The 20,610-nt window shown below is 45.4% G+C and overlaps 1 protein-coding gene across 2 annotated transcripts in view; it reads left to right on the plus strand.

Annotated features, from left to right (window-relative positions):
• Positions 1-664: 664 nt before the first annotated feature.
• Positions 665-20,610, plus strand: part of LOC106591843 (guanine nucleotide-binding protein G(o) subunit alpha) — a 33,631-nt gene continuing 13,685 nt past the window's right edge. Inside the window, exons 1-5 of one of the 2 annotated variants that reach the window (XM_045709236.1) lie at positions 665-1,751; positions 4,691-4,782; positions 14,997-15,089; positions 16,057-16,217; positions 19,374-19,502. In XM_045709236.1, coding sequence (XP_045565192.1) covers positions 1,616-1,751; positions 4,691-4,782; positions 14,997-15,089; positions 16,057-16,217; positions 19,374-19,502 — 611 coding nt within the window. In that variant the 5' untranslated portion in view covers positions 665-1,615. The remainder of the gene's footprint in view (positions 1,752-4,690; positions 4,783-14,996; positions 15,090-16,056; positions 16,218-19,373; positions 19,503-20,610) is intronic. The other variant, XM_045709237.1, reaches the window with a different exon arrangement.

Below are 20,610 nucleotides of genomic sequence, written 5' to 3' on the forward strand. Positions count from 1 at the left end.
GAAAACCTACAGGACTGTAGCTCTCCAGGAACAGGGTTGGAGTGAAAACCTACAGGACTGTAGCTCTCCAGGAATAGGGTTGGAGTGAAAACCTACAGGACTGTAGCTCTCCAGGAACAGGGTTGGAGTGAAAACCTACAGGACTGTATCTCTCCAGGAACAGGGTTGGAGTGAAAACCTACAGGACTGTATCTCTCCAGGAATAGGGTTGGAGTGAAAACCTACAGGACTGTATCTCTCCAGGAACAGGGTTGGAGAGCCCTGCCCTGGAGTTTAGAAATAAAGAAATTGTTGCAATGCACAAAGAAAGTCATCGGGTGACCCACCTGGACCCCTGCCGCCAGACAACCCCCTCATGACCAGAGAGCATTCCAATGGCAAAAGGAGGCTCGGAAATAAATGATTAAGAGATATTGGATTTTCATAAAAAATAAAAGGGATTTATTGGCCATACAAGTGATGATTTTAAAATACACGTTAAACGACTACATGGGGGCTTTAAACGAAACTATTTAGAGAAAGTTTTTGAAAAAGAAAGCTCTGACGGGGTCAACTACATGTCTACATCCACTCAAATCACACCACCCCAAACCCAACTGATTAACAACCGTTTAGGTCAGCATGTCGCGCGGAAAACCGGTAAACTGGACCGGTGGTTGCGGCTGTGTGGTCACAGATTACGCTGAGCTGTCGAAATGAGGACACGGCTCGAGTCTCTTGAATGAAAAGCCGGTAAAAAGTTCACCTCATTAGGAACACAAAGGGAAACTAATCCTTGACCCACGCGCTTGGCAGGATTTGAGGCGTTGGTGAGCGTGAAAGCGCTGACATTCAAAACAGTGATTATTATGTTTGTTAGTTTCATACTAACGCACCTTGTGGATACAGTGGACATGGCAGCACTCACTCAGGCGTTCATTTCTCCTCCCGAAACGTCACTTCCACGGGATATCTGAAACTTTTCCAATTCTGCAATACCGTGGGAGTCTACGAGACCAAGCTGCTTGGGAGGGATCTCCCGTCCCAAATCAACTAGGTGGGGAAACTTTCTGGGAGTAAGGATTCTGTAGGCTACTATAGCAGCGCTCACAGTCTCATTGGCCATTTGAAGGTATTCTATTTTTTGAAAATGTTTGTCTCTCGAGTCTAAGACAACAAGAAAGTATTCACAATAGCCTTGCTGATTTGGTGGTTGTTTGGGAAGGTTGGGTAACGAGCCACTTTTTTTGGCTACGGAGTAGCTAAACGTTTTCACCTTTTTCGATTAGATATATTTGCGGGCGATTCCGCATCACGTAACAACGGATGGACATGCGCTTCCTATGCGAACCGAAGGAATAACTTCTAACCTATTCAATGACTTTTTTTCCTTCATTATCTGAATTTTGTCATAAAAAGGAATAGGACAGAACATTTGGCTATATTTTCCCAGACATTTGGCATAGAAAACCAACCCAAAATGTGACACATCAAGAGGAAAACGCAATAATCAAAACCCAATTGGATAAACATGTTCGAGTCAACTATCACCGTCAACCCACGGTGACTGGTCCCCCTTCCCCGGTATTATTGTAGCTCGTGCGTGTCCGGTGAACGAGGAGATGAGCAAGGCGAGATGGGACAGTGTCTCAGTTCAGAACAAGACCTAACGGAGGAGGGGAAGAAGGCGAAGCTTCAGAGCGCCAAGATAGACAGGGACCTGTATGAATACGCCAAGAGGGAGATGAACGTGGTTAAAATACTAATGCTCGGTATGTCTCTCTTTCTCTTAATTACATTCAATTCAAAGGGATTTATTGGCATGGGAAGCATATGTTTACATTGCCAAAGCGAAAATAATCAATCGAAAATGAACAGTAAACATTACAGTCGCATGTTTCAATGGAATAGACACATTTCAAATGTCACTCTCTACTCTCTCTCTGTGGTGGTAGTAATAATAATAGTTAGTGGACAATATTTCCCCTCCGGCAGAAGAGTATTTTGATGTTCTGTATTGTGCAGCTGAGTGTTCTCTGGTCAGATCAACTGGTCAAACTCCTGACCCCAAGTTAAGACACTAGGCCTGCACAACACCTTTGCAAGTTTAGCCTATGTTCATTAATGAACTAAAAAGCCCCACACACTTCTAGCTCAAACGAGGCTATTGGAACAACAGCAAAGAGCTAAAAAGACCCATACTAGATCAAATGATTGGTTTAACAGAAACACAGTGAGGAGTTCAAAGGGTGCAGGGCAGGCGTTTCCACACAATGGTCTAACATTCTTCCTGGTCAGTCACAGTGAATGAATCACAGTGCAGATAGAGGCCAATGTGGTTTGTGTTGAGATTAACCAGAACTAGATAAATACCCTGAGCCCGGTTGCATAAAACATTTTAAGTAGCTTTTCCCCTTATCTTTTCCCTTCATTTTTATTTGCACAAAACATTTTAAGGCAAATTTCCCCCTTAAAGTAAGTGAAAAAAGTTAGTTGCCCTTGAGGTTCCTTAAGTGCTTCATTCAGTATGGATATCAATGTAAATAGCATTCAGTATGGATATCAATGTAAACAGCACTTGTGGAAGTGAATGTTGCTTTCCTCTGCCCTGGTTTCAAAAGAAAAACTTCCACCAGCTAGCTAGGTAGCTGAACAAGGGAAGGTGCACAATCCATGTCCTACACAGCTAGCTGGCTACATACTCTGTACCACAGGAGGTTGGTGGCACATTAATTCGGGAGGACGTGCTCGTGGTAATGGCTGAAGCGGAATAAGTGGAATGGTATCAAACACGTGGTGTTATATGCATACTACCGTGCTCCACACTCATGCTCTGAGTGCATTCTCCGAGGACGTTCTCTTGAGTACATTCTTGTGGGGACGAGTGTGTGGAGAAATCATAAAACATAACATTTAACACAGTAGGGGGAGTGCGAGTAATGCTTATCTCACACTGCACCACAAAGCAAATGTTTTACTTCATAATTATCAGCTAGATATATGTGAGCCATAGTAATCTAGCTAGCCAGCTAGTTAAACAGGCAAAAATGGCCTAAAACTAATGATATGCAAGGTAGATGTAAATGTTTAGTGGGCAGCTAGCTAACATTATTCATGGATAGCTAGCTAGCTATTGACTTGACTATGGACTTACCCATTCACTGAACCTTCTACCAGCCAGGACAATGACAATAGAGATGAAACAAGATATACACAAAGCAAACGTTTTACTTCATAACTATAAGCTAGCTATATGTGACTCGTAATAATGTAGCTAACCAGATAGTTTAACAGGCAGAAATGACCAACTAATGTTATGCAAAGTATATGTCCATTTTTCGTGGCTAGTCAACAGTAATACGTTATCTTGATGTGCTAGTAACTACTAGAAACCTGTTGAGAAAAAGTAACTACTAGTAGCTAGCCAGTTAGCCCTATTGACTTATTATGGGCATGCGATCTACAGTACGTAGGCAGATTAACATGCCAAAATTAACGTATCAAGGTCAAATATTGTAGTCGGGGAACATACAAGATATGAATAGGCAACAGTACGAAAAAAAAATGTATGAAATGTATGCATTCACTACTGTAAGTCGCTCTGGATAAGAGCGTCTGCTAAATGACTAAAATGTAATGTAAATTTCATTCCATATTCAGTGTGTCTTCTCTCGCTTCAGCTCAAATAACGGCCGCCAATGATTTCAATACATTTTCCGTAATTTTTTACATGATTGAGTCATATTTCTTTGCATACTTTCTGTTGAAGCTTGCATCGACGCATGCTTCAAAATATGTACAAACGGAGTACGCATTAGAGAAGTGCCCTCCGTGCTCTGTTTCGCATACTTTGATATGGACTTGTACTCCGACCCTTGCTTGCTCCTGAGAAAAACTCATGGTTTCTATGTGTTTGATGCCATTCCATTCACTCCGTTCCAGCCATTATGAGCCGCCCTCCCCTCTGCAGCCTCCGCTGCTCTGTACTTCGCTTGATGTGCTAGAAATGAATAGAAACAAGTTGAGTAAAAAGTAACTAAAAGAAACATGTTTTATTATCTAGTAAATCCATTTGTTTCTCTAGTCTTGAATGTAGAAGTTCTATTTTGAGATCTCCAAAAATAAATGCGATGTCTTTGAATCTTTTTTTTTTAACCTTTTATTTAACTAAGACTTTAACTAAGATTTAACTAAGTAATTTCCATGGTAACCAGAGAGTCTTTCTGTTTTACATGTCTTCAAACTACCGTAAAACCCTTAAATGATGCCCTCACCTAAGGAAATGTCTGAGGGGCACTATGCAACACCCTTAAACAATTCCCTTAGGTATAGGAAAATGATTCCTTAAGGGATACACTTAAGATGTTTTATGCTGTCTTGTCAACTCTCCTATCTACGGTCATTGTCCAATCACAGCACAAACTGATCTGGGACCCAGGCTACAAGATAAAGCTATTGTCCTTGAACTTGTTGTAATACAATGTAAGAAAGTCTATTTCTTTCTCAAGTCAATTCAAAGGGGTTTATTGGCATGTGAAACATGTTTACATTGCCAAAGCAAGTGAAATAAACAAAGTGAGAAGACACAAAACAACATGAACAAAAAACAATTTGAATTTATCAGTAAATATTACACTCAAGGTTTCAAAAAGACAGACATTTCAAGTGTTATTTTATCATGTGTCTCTCTCCATCCCTCCATCTGATTCAGGAGCAGCAGAGAGTGGGAAGAGTACTCTGGTCAAACAGATGAAGATCATCCACAGCCATGGCTTTACCAGGCAAGAGTTGACCAGCTTCAAGGTGTGTGCACACACACACACACACACACACACACACACACACACACACACACAGAGAGAGAGAACCCCCCACAGGTAATCTAAATACAGTAGAAGCCTGATCAAATTGCTTGCCAGTCATTGTATGGACGTCTCAATTGTCCTATCTACACAGACCAGGTGCTGGTTGCTCCTCACTGTAATGGAACTGGCCAGGTGAGATAGATAGATAGATAGATCATATCACTCATCTGATAAGAAGTGGAATAAGAGGGGGGTCAGAAAGAGGGGGGGGTGAGGGAGAGATAAGCTGAGTGAGGGCATAGCACTAAAAGAGGAAGCAACGGAGAGAAACAGAGACTGAGAGAAGGGGGTTCAGTGATATGGGTTGTAGAGGGGGGAAATGAAGAGCTGGGAGACATGAAGTGTGTGTTTCAGGGGTAAACCCATTCAGGAATGCAGTGGTTTGATTCTCACCATTCCTCTAAGGAGAATATGGAATAGGCTGCTATTTGGGACACATCCTATATGTGGGGCCTGTCGTCTTCTGGGGACAAACATCTGCATAAACACTTCCTATGTGTTTGTCCTAAGGTCTGGGGTTAAATAGAGGAATGTGGACAATACTGAGACACACTCCCTCACTGACTGGGTGAACCACCTACTCTCTGTCTCTCTCTCTCTCCCCCTCTTTTCCCACCAACTTTCCCTTTCTTCCATCCCTCTTTATTCTCCTTCTCACTTAGGTTTTTACTCCTCTCTTCATTGCTCCCTCTCTCACTCCTCCTCGCTCTCCTCTCCTTCCCTCCCTCCCCCTCTCTCCTCTCCTCTCCTTCCCTCCCTCCCCCCCCTCGCCTCTCCTCTCCTTCCCTCCCTCTCTCCCCTCCCCCTCCCTTTCCTCTCCTTTCCGCTCTCCCCTCCCCCCTCTTTCCTCCTTTCCTTCCTTCCCTCTCTCTCCTCTCCTTCCCTCTCTCTCCTCTCCTTCCCTCTCTCTCCTCTCCTTCCCTCTCTCTCCTCTCCTTCCTTCACTCCCTCCCCCTCTCCTTCCCTCACTCTGACTTCTATATAATGTAGCAACATAATGAACAAGTGTTGAGAGGAAAGACCTGTTTTTTAAAGGGTGAGCGCTTTGATGGCTACCAGTTTGCTAACAGGTGTGCAGCAGCAAGAATGTTCAATTATGAGAGAAATTTGGTATGAGGTATTAGTGCGTCATACACGTTTCTGTGTGTGCAAATATTATTTTCTAGACTTGGGAAGTATTCTTGCTCTGAATCGGTCCTTGGCAGCTGTCTGCTGTCATGTCACACCGGAACACACACACACACCGGATAGACTCTGATATGCCAGATGAAGGTCCTGGCTGGTGATATGTGAAGGTTATGGCCTTTCCCTCCTCTTTCTCATAAAAGTCAGATTATCCAAGACTCACTCCACCATCACTGCCCCATCAGTCCCCCTTTCATCTAAAGAGACACATTTGGTATCATGAACACAATGGTAACTTTAACACTCTCTCTTCCAGTGGAATAAATCACACGCTGCCTCACTGCCCTATCTATGCCTTTCCCTTCCCTGAATCATCAAAAACAGAGACACACCCTGCTTTCTCTCTTATGCACACACACACACACCCCGCCTTCCCCTGTCCTGTCCTGTCCTGACCATGCCCTGTACAGCTGATCTCTGCTCTAGGCCTGCTGCAGACTGGTAGAGACTCTTTGATGAACCACATACATTCTGTAGCAGGAAGCATCCCAAATGGCACCCTATTCCCTACATAGTGCACAACTTTAGACCAGATCCCACAGGGCACCCTATTCCCTATATAGTGCATACTTTATACCAGATCCCATAGGGCTATATAGGAAATAGGGTGCCATTTGGGACGCACTCCTTTCTCTGTCCCACCGTTGGCTTGTGTTGTAGCACTGTAACAAGATAGAGCGATGTGGATGGGGGCGTGCTCTCTCTGCTGTCTCCTGGAGTCCACGATCAGCTGCTTCGTTTTGTTGACATTGAGGGAGAGGTTATTTCCCTGGCACCACTAAATGTGGTGGTTGGCGCTTTCAGTTTTGTGTGGATGCTGCCATCTATCCACGGTTTGTGGTTTGGATAAACTCTAATCGTCACAGTGGGAACATCATCTATGCACTTCCCTGATGAACTCGGTCACTGAGTTAGTGTATACGTCGCTGCTATTCTCAGAGGCAACCCGGAACATATCGCTGTCCACATGACCAAAACAATCTTGAAGCATAGATTCTGATTGGTCAGACCAATGTTAAACAGTCCTTATCACGGGTTCTTCCTATTTAAGTTTCTGCCTATAGGAGGGGAGGAACAGAATGTTCTGATTTGCCGAGGGCCTTGTAGCTGTCCCGGAAGGGGGAGTAGCAATGGTCAAGAGTTCTCAGTGAGCGAGTAGCGCAGGAGATGTTGATTAAACTTCCGTAAATAAATGTGGCCTCAGGATATGCGGTTTCCAGTTTACACAAAGTCCAGTGTATTTTCTTGAAAGCCGTCGCAGTGTCTGCTTGAGGGGGAATCTACACGGCCGTGACGATGACCGAAGAGAATTCTCTCGGGAGGTAATGCGGCTGGCATTTGATGGAGAGGTATTCCAAATCGGGAGAACAAAAGGACTTGATTTCCTGTACGTTACCTTAATCACACCATGAGTAGTTAATCATGAAACATACACCTCCCCCTTACTTTTTGCCGAAGAGTTCTTTCTTTCTGTCCGTGATGTACGGAGAACCCCGCTGGCTGTATGGACGGGGACAGTATACCCGGAGAGAGCCATAATTCCGCGAAACAGAGTAAGTTATAGTCTTTGATGTCTCGAATGAGATCCTCGCCCTGAGCTTGTCTACTTTATTGTCCAGGGACTGAACATTAGTGAGTAATATACTCGGAAGTGGTGGGTGGTAATGCACGCCTCCTGAGTCCTGTAGGGAACAATACAAGAAACGTTCTGTGGAAATAATGTAAGAAATACCACACAAAAAAACAATACTGCAAAGTTGGCTAGGAGCTAGGAACAGGGCGACCATGTCTGTTGGTGCCATCTTGAACTCCAGTGGAGATGAACATCTTCCAAGTTCCCTCAGCGTGCACATCACTGACAACCTGAAATGGTCCATCCACACAGATAGTGTGATGAAGAAGGTGCAACAGTGAGGCTGAAGAAATTCAGCTTGGCCCCTAAGACCCAGATGCACCATTGAGAGCATTCTGTCGGGCTGTATAGCATCTTGGACTCTCAGCAGGGTTTCCACTTGGTCCCCTAGTGCTACACAGCTGATTCAAATAATCAAAGCTTGATGGTGAGATGGTTATTTGAATCAGCTGTGTAGTGCTAGGGCAAAAACTAAAACATGCACCCAGGGGGAGGGGTGGGGACCCAGTTTGTGAGACCCTGGTCTACAGCACCCCGTGTCACAGGAAGGCCAAGAAGATCGTCAAGGACCTCAGCCACACGATCAGTACAGGTGCATCAAAGCTGGGTCCAAGAGGCTGATAAACAGCTTCTATCTCCAGGCCATCAGACTGTTAAATAGTCACCACTAACCGACGTCCGCCCAGTACCCTGCCCTGAACTTAGTCACTGTTACTACCCGGCTACCACCCGGTTACTCTACCCTGCACCTTAGAGACTGCCGCCCTATGTACATAGTCATTGAACACTGGTCACTTTAATAATGTTTACGTCCTGTATATACTGTACTCTAGTCATGGCTCATCTATATATAACTACTGCTGTACACACCTTTTCTATCATATACACTGAGTGTACAAAACATTAGGAACACCCACTCTTTCCATGACAGACTGACCAGGTGAATCCCGATGAAAGCTATGATCCCTTATTGATGTCACCTGTTAAATCCACTTAAATCCGTGTAGATGAAGGGGAGGAGACGGGTTATAGAAGGATTTCTAAGTCTTGAGACAATTGAGACATGGATTGTGTATTTGTGTCATTCAGAGAGTGAATGGACAAGACAACATATTTAAGTGGTTTGAACAGGGTATGGTAGTAGGTGCCAGGCACACCGGTTTGTGTCAAGGATTGCAACGCTGCTGGGTTTTTCACACTCAAGTTTCCCGTGTGTATCAAGAATGGTCACCACTCAAAGAACATCCAGCCAACTTGACACAACTGTGGGAAGCATTGGAGTCAACATGGACCAGCATCCCTGTGGAACGCTTTCAACACCTTATAGTCCATTCCCCAACGAGGCTGTTCTCAGGGCAAAAGGAGGTGCAACTCAATATTAGGAAGGTGTTCCTAATGTTTTGTACACTCAGTGTATTTTTATATTCCGGACTCTGACATTGCTCGTTCTGATATTTCTTAATTCCTTTATTTTCATTTGTTGGATTAGTGTGTATAGTTTTGTATTGTTAGGTATTACTGCACTGTTGGAGCTAGAAAAATAACCTTTTTGCTGCACCTGCATTAACATCTGCAAAATATGTGAACGCAACCAATAAAATGTTATTTAATTTGAGCTAGAGAGACACAAAGAAGGCCCTTCCTCTGTCTCATCCCTCCTTTATTTGCCTCAGATCCCAGTCCTGGGGCTGTGTAGTGGTTTTATTCAGCAGAGAGATTTTTCTCTCATTCCTCCAGCTATGTCAACAAGGAGGGGGGCACTCAGAACTCTGGGGGTGTCATTTTATTGTATGAGGATTCTAGAACAGTGTTGAAAATTCTAGAACACTGAAGATTGTGAACAGTGTTGAAAATTCTAGAACCGTGTTGACGATTCTAGAACACTGAAGATTCTTGAACTGGGTCCAATTCCAGAACAGTGTAGAGAATTCCGTTGAGCAGAAAAGCTCTCAGCTTTAACACAACACTGCAGTAGTTAATGATTGAACGCCAGATCTCAGCCAGTTCAGCTACATTCCACATATTGTTTTTGTAACATGGTCCAGAAATACTAAGAGCGTGAAACATTTTTGTTCTTCTTTTGTGTTTGAGGATGATAGAAAGGTGTATGTTGGATAGAACAATAGTTGAATGTTGAAACCTCACTTCCAGGCAGTACATAGTAACCTCTAGCTACCACAACAATACAAAACATACCCCCAGCCCTAAAAAGGAAGGAAGTTGGACAACCATTATGACACCCCTCCAAGTCCCTCGGCAGGTTAGTAGGTGGTTTTGCATGTCTGTGTCCTTCGTGATCACAGGGTAGGGTTGTTTTAGTGGCAGTTTGAACCTGCTCATCCATACAATATGAATGTACCGCTGAACAACATCCCGTTTGTGGTCCAGACGTCGTCCTTTGGGACCATTATTATACCAGTGTACCGATTCACTTTTAGTTCTACTTGATCCTGTCTGATAACGCCCGGGGTACGTTTTCTTTCATGGACGTGCGCATACCGCCCCAATAAACATTGTACACACAACTGCCATACATGCGTCCTATTGACCTGCTCAGTAAGGTGTGGTTGAATGAGGGGTTTGGTGGAAAATCTCTCACACACACACACACTACCTTGGGATTAGTCCTTAAAACCTGTCTAGACCTGAGGCTGCTGTAGGAGTTAGGAGTAGTGAAGACTGAGGCTGTGTCCCAATGGCTCCCTATTCCCTCTATAGTGCACTATGGGCCCTGGTCAGAAATAGTGGACTATTTAGGGAGTAGGGTGCCATTTGGGATGCAAACTGAGGCCCTCAGTCTTTTCGGAGGTGTTGCTTTTTTTCCCCTCTTCAGTCTTCATTGTTCTCTCACTTTTCCCTCTCTCCTTCTGTTTCTCTACCTCCCTTTCCCCTCTTCCCTCTCTCCTTCTGTTTCTCTACCTCCCTTTCCCCTCTTCCCTCTCTCTTCTGTTTCTCTACCTCCCTTTCCCCTCTTCCCTCTCCTTCTGTTTCTCTACCTCCCTTTCCCCTCTTCCCTCTCTCCTTCTGTTTCTCTACCCTCCCTTCCTCTTCCCTCTCCTTCTGTTTCTCTACCTCCCTTTCCCCTCTTCCCTCTCCTTCTGTTTCTCTACCTCCCTTTCCCCTCTTCCCTCTCCTTCTGTTTCTCTACCTCCCTTTCCCCTCTTCCCTCTCCTTCTGTTTCTCTACCTCCCTTTCCCCTCTTCCCTCTCCTTCTGTTTCTCTACCTCCCTTTCCCCTCTTCCCTCTCCTTCTGTTTCTCTACCTCCCTTTCCCCTCTTCCCTCTCTCCTTCTGTTTCTCTACCTCCCTTTCCCCTCTTCCCTCTCTCCTTCTGTTTCTCTACCTCCCTTTCCCCTCTTCCCTCTCCTTCTGTTTCTCTACCTCCCTTTCCCCTCTTCCCTCTCTCCTTCTGTTTCTCTACCTCCCTTTCCCCTCTTCCCTCTCTCCTTCTGTTTCTCTACCTCCCTTTCCCCTCTTCCCTCTCTCCTTCTGTTTCTCTACCTCCCTTTCCCCTCTTCCCTCTCTCCTTCTGTTTCTCTACCTCCCTTTCCCCTCTTCCCTCTCTCCTTCTGTTTCTCTACCTCCCTTTCCCCTCTTCCCTCTCTCCTTCTGTTTCTCTACCTCCCTTTCCCCTCTTCCCTCTCTCCTTCTGTTTCTCTACCTCCCTTTCCCCTCTTCCCTCTCTCCTTCTGTTTCTCTACCTCCCTTTCCCCTCTTCCCTCTCTCCTTCTGTTTCTCTACCTCCCTTTCCCCTCTTCCCTCTCTCCTTCTGTTTCTCTACCTCCCTTTCCCCTCTTCCCTCTCTCCTTCTGTTTCTCTACCTCCCTTTCCCCTCTTCCCTCTCTCCTTCTGTTTCTCTACCTCCCTTTCCCCTCTTCCCTCTCTCCTTCTGTTTCTCTACCTCCCTTTCCCCTCTTCCCTCTCTCCTTCTGTTTCTCTACCTCCCTTTCCCCTCTTCCCTCTCTCCTTCTGTTTCTCTACCTCCCTTTCCCCTCTTCCCTCTCTCCTTCTGTTTCTCTACCTCCCTTTCCCCTCTTCCCTCTCTCCTTCTGTTTCTCTACCTCCCTTTCCCCTCTTCCCTCTCTCCTTCTGTTTCTCTACCTCCCTTTCCCCTCTTCCCTCTCTCCTTCTGTTTCTCTACCTCCCTTTCCCCTCTTCCCTCTCTCCTTCTGTTTCTCTACCTCCCTTTCCCCTCTTCCCTCTCTCCTTCTGTTTCTCTACCTCCCTTTCCCCTCTTCCCTCTCTCCTTCTGTTTCTCTACCTCCCTTTCCCCTCTTCCCTCTCTCCTTCTGTTTCTCTACCTCCCTTTCCCCTCTTCCCTCTCTCCTTCTGTTTCTCTACCTCCCTTTCCCCTCTTCCCTCTCTCCTTCTGTTTCTCTACCTCCCTTTCCCCTCTTCCCTCTCTCCTTCTGTTTCTCTACCTCCCTTTCCCCTCTTCCCTCTCTCCTTCTGTTTCTCTACCTCCCTTTCCCCTCTTCCCTCTCTCCTTCTGTTTCTCTACCTCCCTTTCCCCTCTTCCCTCTCTCCTTCTGTTTCTCTACCTCCCTTTCCCCTCTTCCCTCTCTCCTTCTGTTTCTCTACCTCCCTTTCCCCTCTTCCCTCTCTCCTTCTGTTTCTCTACCTCCCTTTCCCCTCTTCCCTCTCTCCTTCTGTTTCTCTACCTCCCTTTCCCCTCTTTCCCCTCTTCCCTCTCTCCTTCTGTTTCTCTACCTCCCTTTCTCTCTGGCTCACCCTCCTGTCTGTGTGTGTGTGTGTGTGTGTGTGTTCCCGTATCTCGCCTCGGGGTGAGTAGTGACTGGAACATTAGCTATGCTGACAGCATAGCAGACAATAGCTGCAGAGGTGAATGGGGGTATCTGGAATTGTATCCCCCTTCCTACACACACATAGACTATATAAAGGGGTGACGTAGCCCTCAGATATTGAGATCAGATTACTTTACAAACACCTGGGGAGGAGGGGGGGAGAGAGAGTCTGTGTCCATTAGCCTCCTCTGTTAATAGACTCCTCTGTTAAAGTTTCCAGTCAATGGAGAATTTTTCTTTGAAGAGGGAGGGTAAATAAATTTGATTTGATTTTGATTTGGAGGGTGCAGGGCAGAAAAATTGAGAGGGGGAGAGAGGAAGTGGGATGGAGAAAAGCCATTTTTTAATACAACTTTTCTGGGAAGCTCTGGTACGTCTGATCTGACATCACACACTTCAAATAAAGCGGCCGGGAAACAAGGCCAGGAATGTGTTTTGTTTTGAACGGGGAGACGGGAGGGTAGAGGAAGCATCTGACCATCAGGTGGGTTGTGGGTGTTTATAATCTGAATACAACAGGACAGATCTCAACACTGTGTAAAGGGGCCTTTTTTGGCCTGCACACTGTGACACTTTTGAAGGGGGGAGGTTTTGACCAACACAGACAGTGCGGGTACAGGGGGGAGGTCTTGACCAACACAGACAGTGAGGGTACAGGGGGGAGGTCTTGACCAACACAGACAGTGCGGGTACAGTGGGGGAGGTCTTGACCAACACAGACAGTGAGGGTACAGGGGGGAGGTCTTGACCAACACAGACAGTGAGGGTACAGTGGGGAGGTCTTGACCAACACAGACAGTGAGGGTACAGGGGGCAGGTTTTGACCAACACAGACAGTGAGGGTACAGGGGGGAGGTCTTGACCAACACAGACAGTGAGGGTACGGGGGGGAGGTTTTGACCAACACAGACAGTGAGGGTACAGGGGGCAGGTCTTGACCAACACAGACAGTGAGGGTACAGGGGGAGGTCTTGACCAACACAGACAGTGAGGGTACAGGGGGCAGGTCTTGACCAACACAGACAGTGAGGGTACAGGGGGAGGTCTTGACCAACACAGACAGTGAGGGTACAGGGGGCAGGTCTTGACCAACACAGACAGTGAGGGTACAGGGGGCAGGTCTTGACCAACACAGACAGTGAGGGTACAGGGGGCAGGTCTTGACCAACACAGACAGTGAGGGTACAGGGGGGAGGTCTTGACCAACAGAGACAGTGAGTAATGTGTAGATGCCCTTTCTTTGAGGTGAGAATTTAGAGCAGGGTGCCAGTGGGACAGCAGCAGACTGGGGTTAGAGGTCACTAAGCCTAGCCACATGCTGCATGTTAGGACCAGGGAAAGGTACTGAGGAGATTTAAAGTCTGATTTGGAGCCTCTTCTCATACTTTAGAAAAACATATTTTATCCCTCCCTCCCTTATTTTCTTTCTGTCTTCCCTTACATCCTCGTGGGGGCGAAGAAGAGAGTGAGATGGGTAGGAGAGAAGGGATGAGAGTCTCTCTGAGCTGCTTATTTTTCTGACACAAATCAATATGCAGGTGTCAGCAAAGATTAATATTGGAGAATGTGTTAATAAAGAATCATTACTCCCTGACAGCTGACTGTCCTCAGCCCGGCCCGGCTTAACACATTACTGATACTGAAGTTATGTGTCACTCTCATAGTTAGTTACAGTATCTCTTATCACACTGTAGGTACGCCCCACGGAGAAAGTCAAACACCTCCAATAAACTTCAGAAAAGATACAGACAGAACGACAGAGGAAGAAAGGAGGTCTAGACTGATAAAATCGGAATGGAATGCTTATCTCTTTCTGGCAGGGGAGAGGGAGGGAGGGAGGGAGAGGGGGAAAAAGAGAAGAGAAGGGGAGGAAGAGAGGGAGGGGGGTTGGAGACTAACATAGATCCCCCTAATCCCATAGAGTCACTCAGAGATTCAAACAGTTGAGTTTTGAGTTTAGTTACTGTCAGGGTTGGGGTCAATTCCATTTCAATTCCAGTTCATTCAGAAAGTAAACCAAATTCCAAATGTTCCTCATTAAAAAGCATTGAGGAGAATTGGAATTAGAATGTCAGTGTACTTCCTGAATTGACTGGAATTTTAAATGGAATTGACCCCAACCTTGGATACAGTTGAGTTTTTGGTTTTGTGTTGACTTCTATGACTTTTGTGTTCGTCATCTTCAGACATCAGTCTTCACACAGGTCTGAGATCTCCTCTTTAACCTGAAGTCTGATGTCAATGAACACCATTTTTTATTTGAAGAGGTTATATAAAGGCTGTCTGTATGGTGTTGTCACTGTTGCCATGTAATTCATGTCTGATCTTTTTGGTTATAAAGGCTAGAGTTGTCTGAAATGGCACCGTTACCCATAGTGCACTAATTTGACTAAAGTAGTTTCATACACAGGGTTTTCAGATGCATTCTATATGTACTTTTCCTGTGTGATGTGAACACCGTTGCCATGGTAACTGTTTTTTCTTTTCTTCTTTTTTTACCTCTGACCCCTGCCCGGTTGACCCCGTACAGCCGGCGGTGCTGGACAATCTTCTGACCTCTATGAAGTTTGTCCTCCACGGGATGGGCATTCTCCGGATCAACCTGACTAACAGCAAGAACAAGGTTAGAGAGGGAGATGGAGTGTCTCTGTCTGTCTGTCTGTCCGTCTCTCTCTTGTCTATTGCGCTCACTGACTCTCTCACTGTATCTGTCTGTCTGTGTCCGTCTGTCCATATGACTTACTTTCTCTGTCTGTTTCTCTCTCTTGCTCTCTTTGCCTCCACCTCATAGGAACACTACTTCACTTGATGGCTTTAGTGTGTCTGTGTGTGTGATTTGTCCAGACGGACACTAGAGGGCAGCATGCCTACAGCAGTGTCTGTCACACACAGAGGAGGCTGGTGGGTCTCGGTGGTCTGATTGGCTGCTGCTGCTCTCCATGTTTACTCAGCCCTGACCCATTAGTCTGCTGGCAGCTCAGGACATTCCCCGCGTGCGCGCACACACACACACACACACACACACAGAGATGCTTGCACAGACACAGACACAGATACTTGCACAGACACACACACACACACACACACACACACACACACACGGAGATACGGACGCAGATACACATGCACAAACGCACTCTCTCTAGTTTTATTTTATGTTAGAATGTCATAGTTCAAATAGGCATCAATAATAACCAGTTAAGTGGATGAGTTGTAGTGTAATTGCTTTGTAATGACATGGTACAGGGGTCTGATCGGGAGAAGGTGTGTGCGTGCGTGCGTGAGAGATTGGGTGGGAGGTGTTATTGTCAGGTTCCATTCAATTTGAAAAACTTTATTGCCAAAGGTAACAGAGCTCAAAGCATCACCACCCACACTGAGTCTGACGGCTCATAACTAGAGCTGTGAAACTGTGATGAATTCTGCTTTTATGGCCGAGGTCACTCGTTTCTACTGCTAACCTTTCCTCGTTATTCGTGCTGTGGGAGAGAGTTTGGCGTCTGCAGTGTGTGTAGCTTCATGTCCACTCAGTACTGTGTCATGTAAGCTGTATGTACATGATACCATCTTTGTTCTCACCCCCCCCCCAGGTGCACGCCCACTCTGTGTTGTCCTGTGGGAGGTGTTTTGATGAGGATCAGGTGCTGTTTCCTTTCATTGGCCACGCCCTTTCCTGTCTGTGGGCTGACCAGGGGGTCCGAGAGGCCGCAGCCAGGGGTTACGAGTTTGAACTCAACGACTCTGCCCTGTAGTGAGTAAACTAATAACACGTCTTACCTGTTAAAACACACTGCTAGGGTGAATACTGACCTGACCCACGTCTCACCAGTTAAAACATACTGTCAGGGTGAATACTGACCTGACCCACGTCTCACCTGTTAAAACACACTGCCAGGGTGAATACTGACCTGACCCACGTCTCACCAGTTAAAACACACTGCCAGGGTGAATACTGACCTGACCCACGTCTCACCAGTTAAAACACACTGTCAGGGTGAATACTGACCTGACCCACGTCTCACCTGTTAAAACACACTGTCAGGGTGAATACTGACCTGACCCACGTCTCACCTGTTAAAACACACTGTCAGGGTGAACACTGACCTGACCCACGTCTCACCAGTTAAAACACACTGCCAGGGTGAATACTGACCTGACCCACGTCTCACCTGTTAAAACACACTGCCAGGGTGAACACTGACCTGACACACGTCTTACCTGTTAAAACACACTGTCAGGGTGAATACTGACCTGACACACGACTTACCTGTTAAAACACACTGCCAGGGTGAATACTGACCTGACCCACGTCTTACCTGTTAAAACACACTGCCAGGGTGAATACTGACCTGACCCACGTCTTACCTGTTAAAACACACTGTCAGGGTGAATACTGACCTGACCCACGTCTTACCTGTTAAAACACACTGCCAGGGTGAATACTGACCTGACCCACGTCTTACCTGTTAAAACACACTGCCAGGGTGAATACTGACCTGACCCACGTCTCACCTGTTAAAACACACTGCCAGGGTGAACACTGACCTGACCCACGTCTCACCTGTTAAAACACCTGCACTGTACACCTGTACAACTCGCCTATATTTTCAATCTTTCTCTCTGTCTCTCTCCTATTCTCACACACTTGACTGTGGTTGAATCAGCATATGTTAAAGAGAGATCCAGGGGTCTAATTATCTGAGTGTGGAGGCCTGCTGTCCTGTGATTAGCCTTGTGGTGTGTGTCACTGACAATCCCCACACACACACACACACACACACACTGTCACAAAGAATCAACCATGATCACCCTCAGAGCGAGACAAAGGAGAAAAGACCTATTAAGAGAGAGAAGAGGTGGTCATTATGGACAAATCTATGTGACGGAGGTGAGTCTGAAGTATAGAGGGAGAAAGAGGGAAAATGAACAGAGAGAAGGCTGAACCAACCAGCCCAGCAGGAGGCTGTCATCTCTCCTCCTCTCCCCCAGCATGAGGCCTCTGCTCTGGCTTTATCTACAGCGACAGGTCCCCTGGAGACCCACTGAGCACCAGCCGGACACCACAGCCTGGGAAATACACCTCGCACAAAGTCACGCAGACACACATACACAAATGCTTGCAGACACAGAAACGCACACACACACAGAATGGAGGCTTTGCCGCATCAAAGTGATGGTGACATTCTAGCCCAGTCATTCCCTATCAGCTACTTGGGCTGTAACACACCCTGCAACCATCTGACAGACACACACACACACACACACACACACACACACACACACACACACACACCAGTATAATCCATCTGTTACATAAACCATAGCCTCAGAGTACCAGTATTATGTAAAGCTATAACTCGATCTAAAACCCATTAATCCACTAGTATGAATATTCAGTATGGAGATTAGTATTGTAGCATCTCCTGGGGGTTAGCTTATCACTGCATTCCACACCTGACAGCAGTGCTTCATTTGTAAATTGGGAGGTGACGGAACAAAAAGTGAGCGTGAGAGGGGGGTGAGCTGGGGAGTTCTTAGGTACCAGAACGCATGAGGAAGAAAGGCCCTTTTACAATAAATCCTTGCATGCATATCATCATATTTGCATAGAGCAGTAGAGTAGAGGCACTTAACAGAAGTTGCACACACTGGAAACATGTTTAGCAGCCTAGGGTCCTGGAAAAGTTTTGCTTTTTATAAACGCATTTCATGCAATTATACGTCATTTTACATGACTGTAGACTTGGTAGAATATTTTTATTATAATTTTTTTAACACCACGCAAATAATTGAAATGGCAGGCTACTTTGACACTGACAAACTGAGAATCAAAAATCAATAAAAATGTACCTTGTCTTGAATCCATCAATAGTCCAGGCCTAGGTGTGTGGAGACACAATGTGAGGAGGAAATTATAGTCCTAAAACTGCTTTCCAGCTTCACTGACTCACCTTGCGCTTGTGCCAAAAGCCTCTCTCTCTCTCTCTTTTGTAAAACAGTATTTGGAAGTTGATGAAATATTTTGTCAGCCTACAGCAGACAGATTAGGTCTTCTGTTTTCTGCAGGAGACATTTGCTTTCCTACCTGTGTTTTCCTGCGATTTGTATTTGAAATATTGTGAAAGGCCTGTTTTGTCTGCATGCTGTCGTTCACTGACAGATTTGCAGAACATTCCTGACTGTAGGTCTTGTTATTGGGCTACAATCCACAGCCAGGCAGTTTTTAAAAGAAGCTATTGATCCTCTGTGGCTAAATGATAGGCCTTCTCATGGTGTAGTAGGACATTCTGAATGGTTTCATTTCTTTCTGAACAGACAGCAGTAATTCTGTAATTTTGGCAAATGTACTTTACATTTATCAAGGGTGCTGCAGCCCTTCCAGAACCTTATGATTCTATAAGGAAATAAGTGATGACGTGCAACGCTGGAGAGATGAGTTGCAGGCTCATGTCTATCAGAGCAGAGCGAGGGAGAGAGAACATACGCGCTTCTCACACAGCCACGGCCACGCGTTGGTCTCAAACATGGGTTACAATGTTGCACAAACCATAAACCCGGGCCGGCCCGAATCAACTCTTAGAAATATTAGGCCCGGGCTGAAAATCTACTTTTTCACATTACGTTTTTTTGTGGGGGTAGGAGAATTAACGAAGAGGCAACTCGAATGAACTTTGATCGCTTTTATTATCATTTTTAAATAATTATTTTTCATGCTTCGAGAGGTACCGGAATCAAACAGTCCAAAGAGAGGTGCCCTTAAATGAAGCACAGCCTGACAGGCATACTGTATGTCTCTCTGTCTGTGTCTCTCTCTCTCTCTTTCTCGAACTTTTGAAATGACCTTTTCAGATATACAATGTTTAGATCAAATAATCTCATCTTTGTCTTTCTCATCCTCCTCCTGTAGTTTCTTTGAGAACATGGGTCGTATCATCTCTCCAGACCTTGTTCCCACGGAAACGGATGTCCTGAGGGTCAGACTGAGGACCACCGGGGTCATAGAGACACAGTTCAAAGTCAAACACCTGCTCTTCAGGTAAATAATACTCTTGTGTGTCTTCTCTTGTTGTTGTTGAAAATATAACTTTCCCAAAACACGAAGGCCTACTATCAGGGCTCTAAATGTTAAAGAAATGAATTGGTAGCACTGGTGCTCCCAACTTAAAAATGTTAAGAGCACCACATTAAATTTAGGTGCACCAGAAAATGTTTTTCAATTGATTCAGCCTATATTGGGCCTGTATGAATTCTAGTTTCGTTTGAAGCACATGTTGTGCCCTAGAAACTAACATGTAACACTTCAAAGACATGCGTTTATTATAAAAGCTAAAATGTTAATATGAATACCTGTCATTGAAATTATAGAGTCATTAGTGTAATATTAGGTTTTTACATTGTGTAAAAGCTCCATTGTCCTATTGAGATATATTACATTGAAAATTGTACACTGTCTCTTTAAAAATGTTGTGCGTTGACCACATGCAAGAGATCTGTCATTTATTCATTAATTAATTGCTATGGTTATTGAAGCTATCCCTTTTCCTTTCTTTTTGCGCCCCCAACGGTGGATATCAGTGGAGGCTGGTGGGAGGCGCTATAGGAGGATGGGCTCATTGCAATGGCTGGAATGGAACAGAGTCAAACGTGGTTTCCATATGCTTGATGTGTTTGATACCGTTCCATTTATTCCATTACAACGAGCCTGTTCTCCTATAGTTCCTCCCACCAGCCTCCACTGTTGGATAATACTGGTCAAGTTACCAGGTTGTTAGCTAGCTAGCCAATGAGGTAACATGACTTAACAAAGTGTAAACAAGTGGTTAACGACGCACAAGTAGTTTTAGAACGGCCCACGACACAATGCTCCCAAAATAAAACTTGTGGTCACGCAGCAAAATATTTAGTCGCATATGCAACCAAATTGATCTTTAGAGCCCCGCCGACTATAGTTTTCAGGTGAACTTTAAGTACGAGGTTTTAACTTAAAAGTGATCAAAAATACCTATGACAGGTGCTTGTATCTTTTCATCTTTGGGACCATGTCACGTTATCACACACACACACACTCATTTTGTCATAGAGACTTATCTCTAACCGCCAATTTGGCTAGTGCCAATCAGACAAACTTATATCTGATTGGTCTG

The sequence above is a fragment of the Salmo salar genome, chromosome ssa02 (assembly GCF_905237065.1).
Source record: "Salmo salar chromosome ssa02, Ssal_v3.1, whole genome shotgun sequence".
NCBI classification, from domain to species: Eukaryota; Metazoa; Chordata; class Actinopteri; order Salmoniformes; family Salmonidae; genus Salmo; species Salmo salar.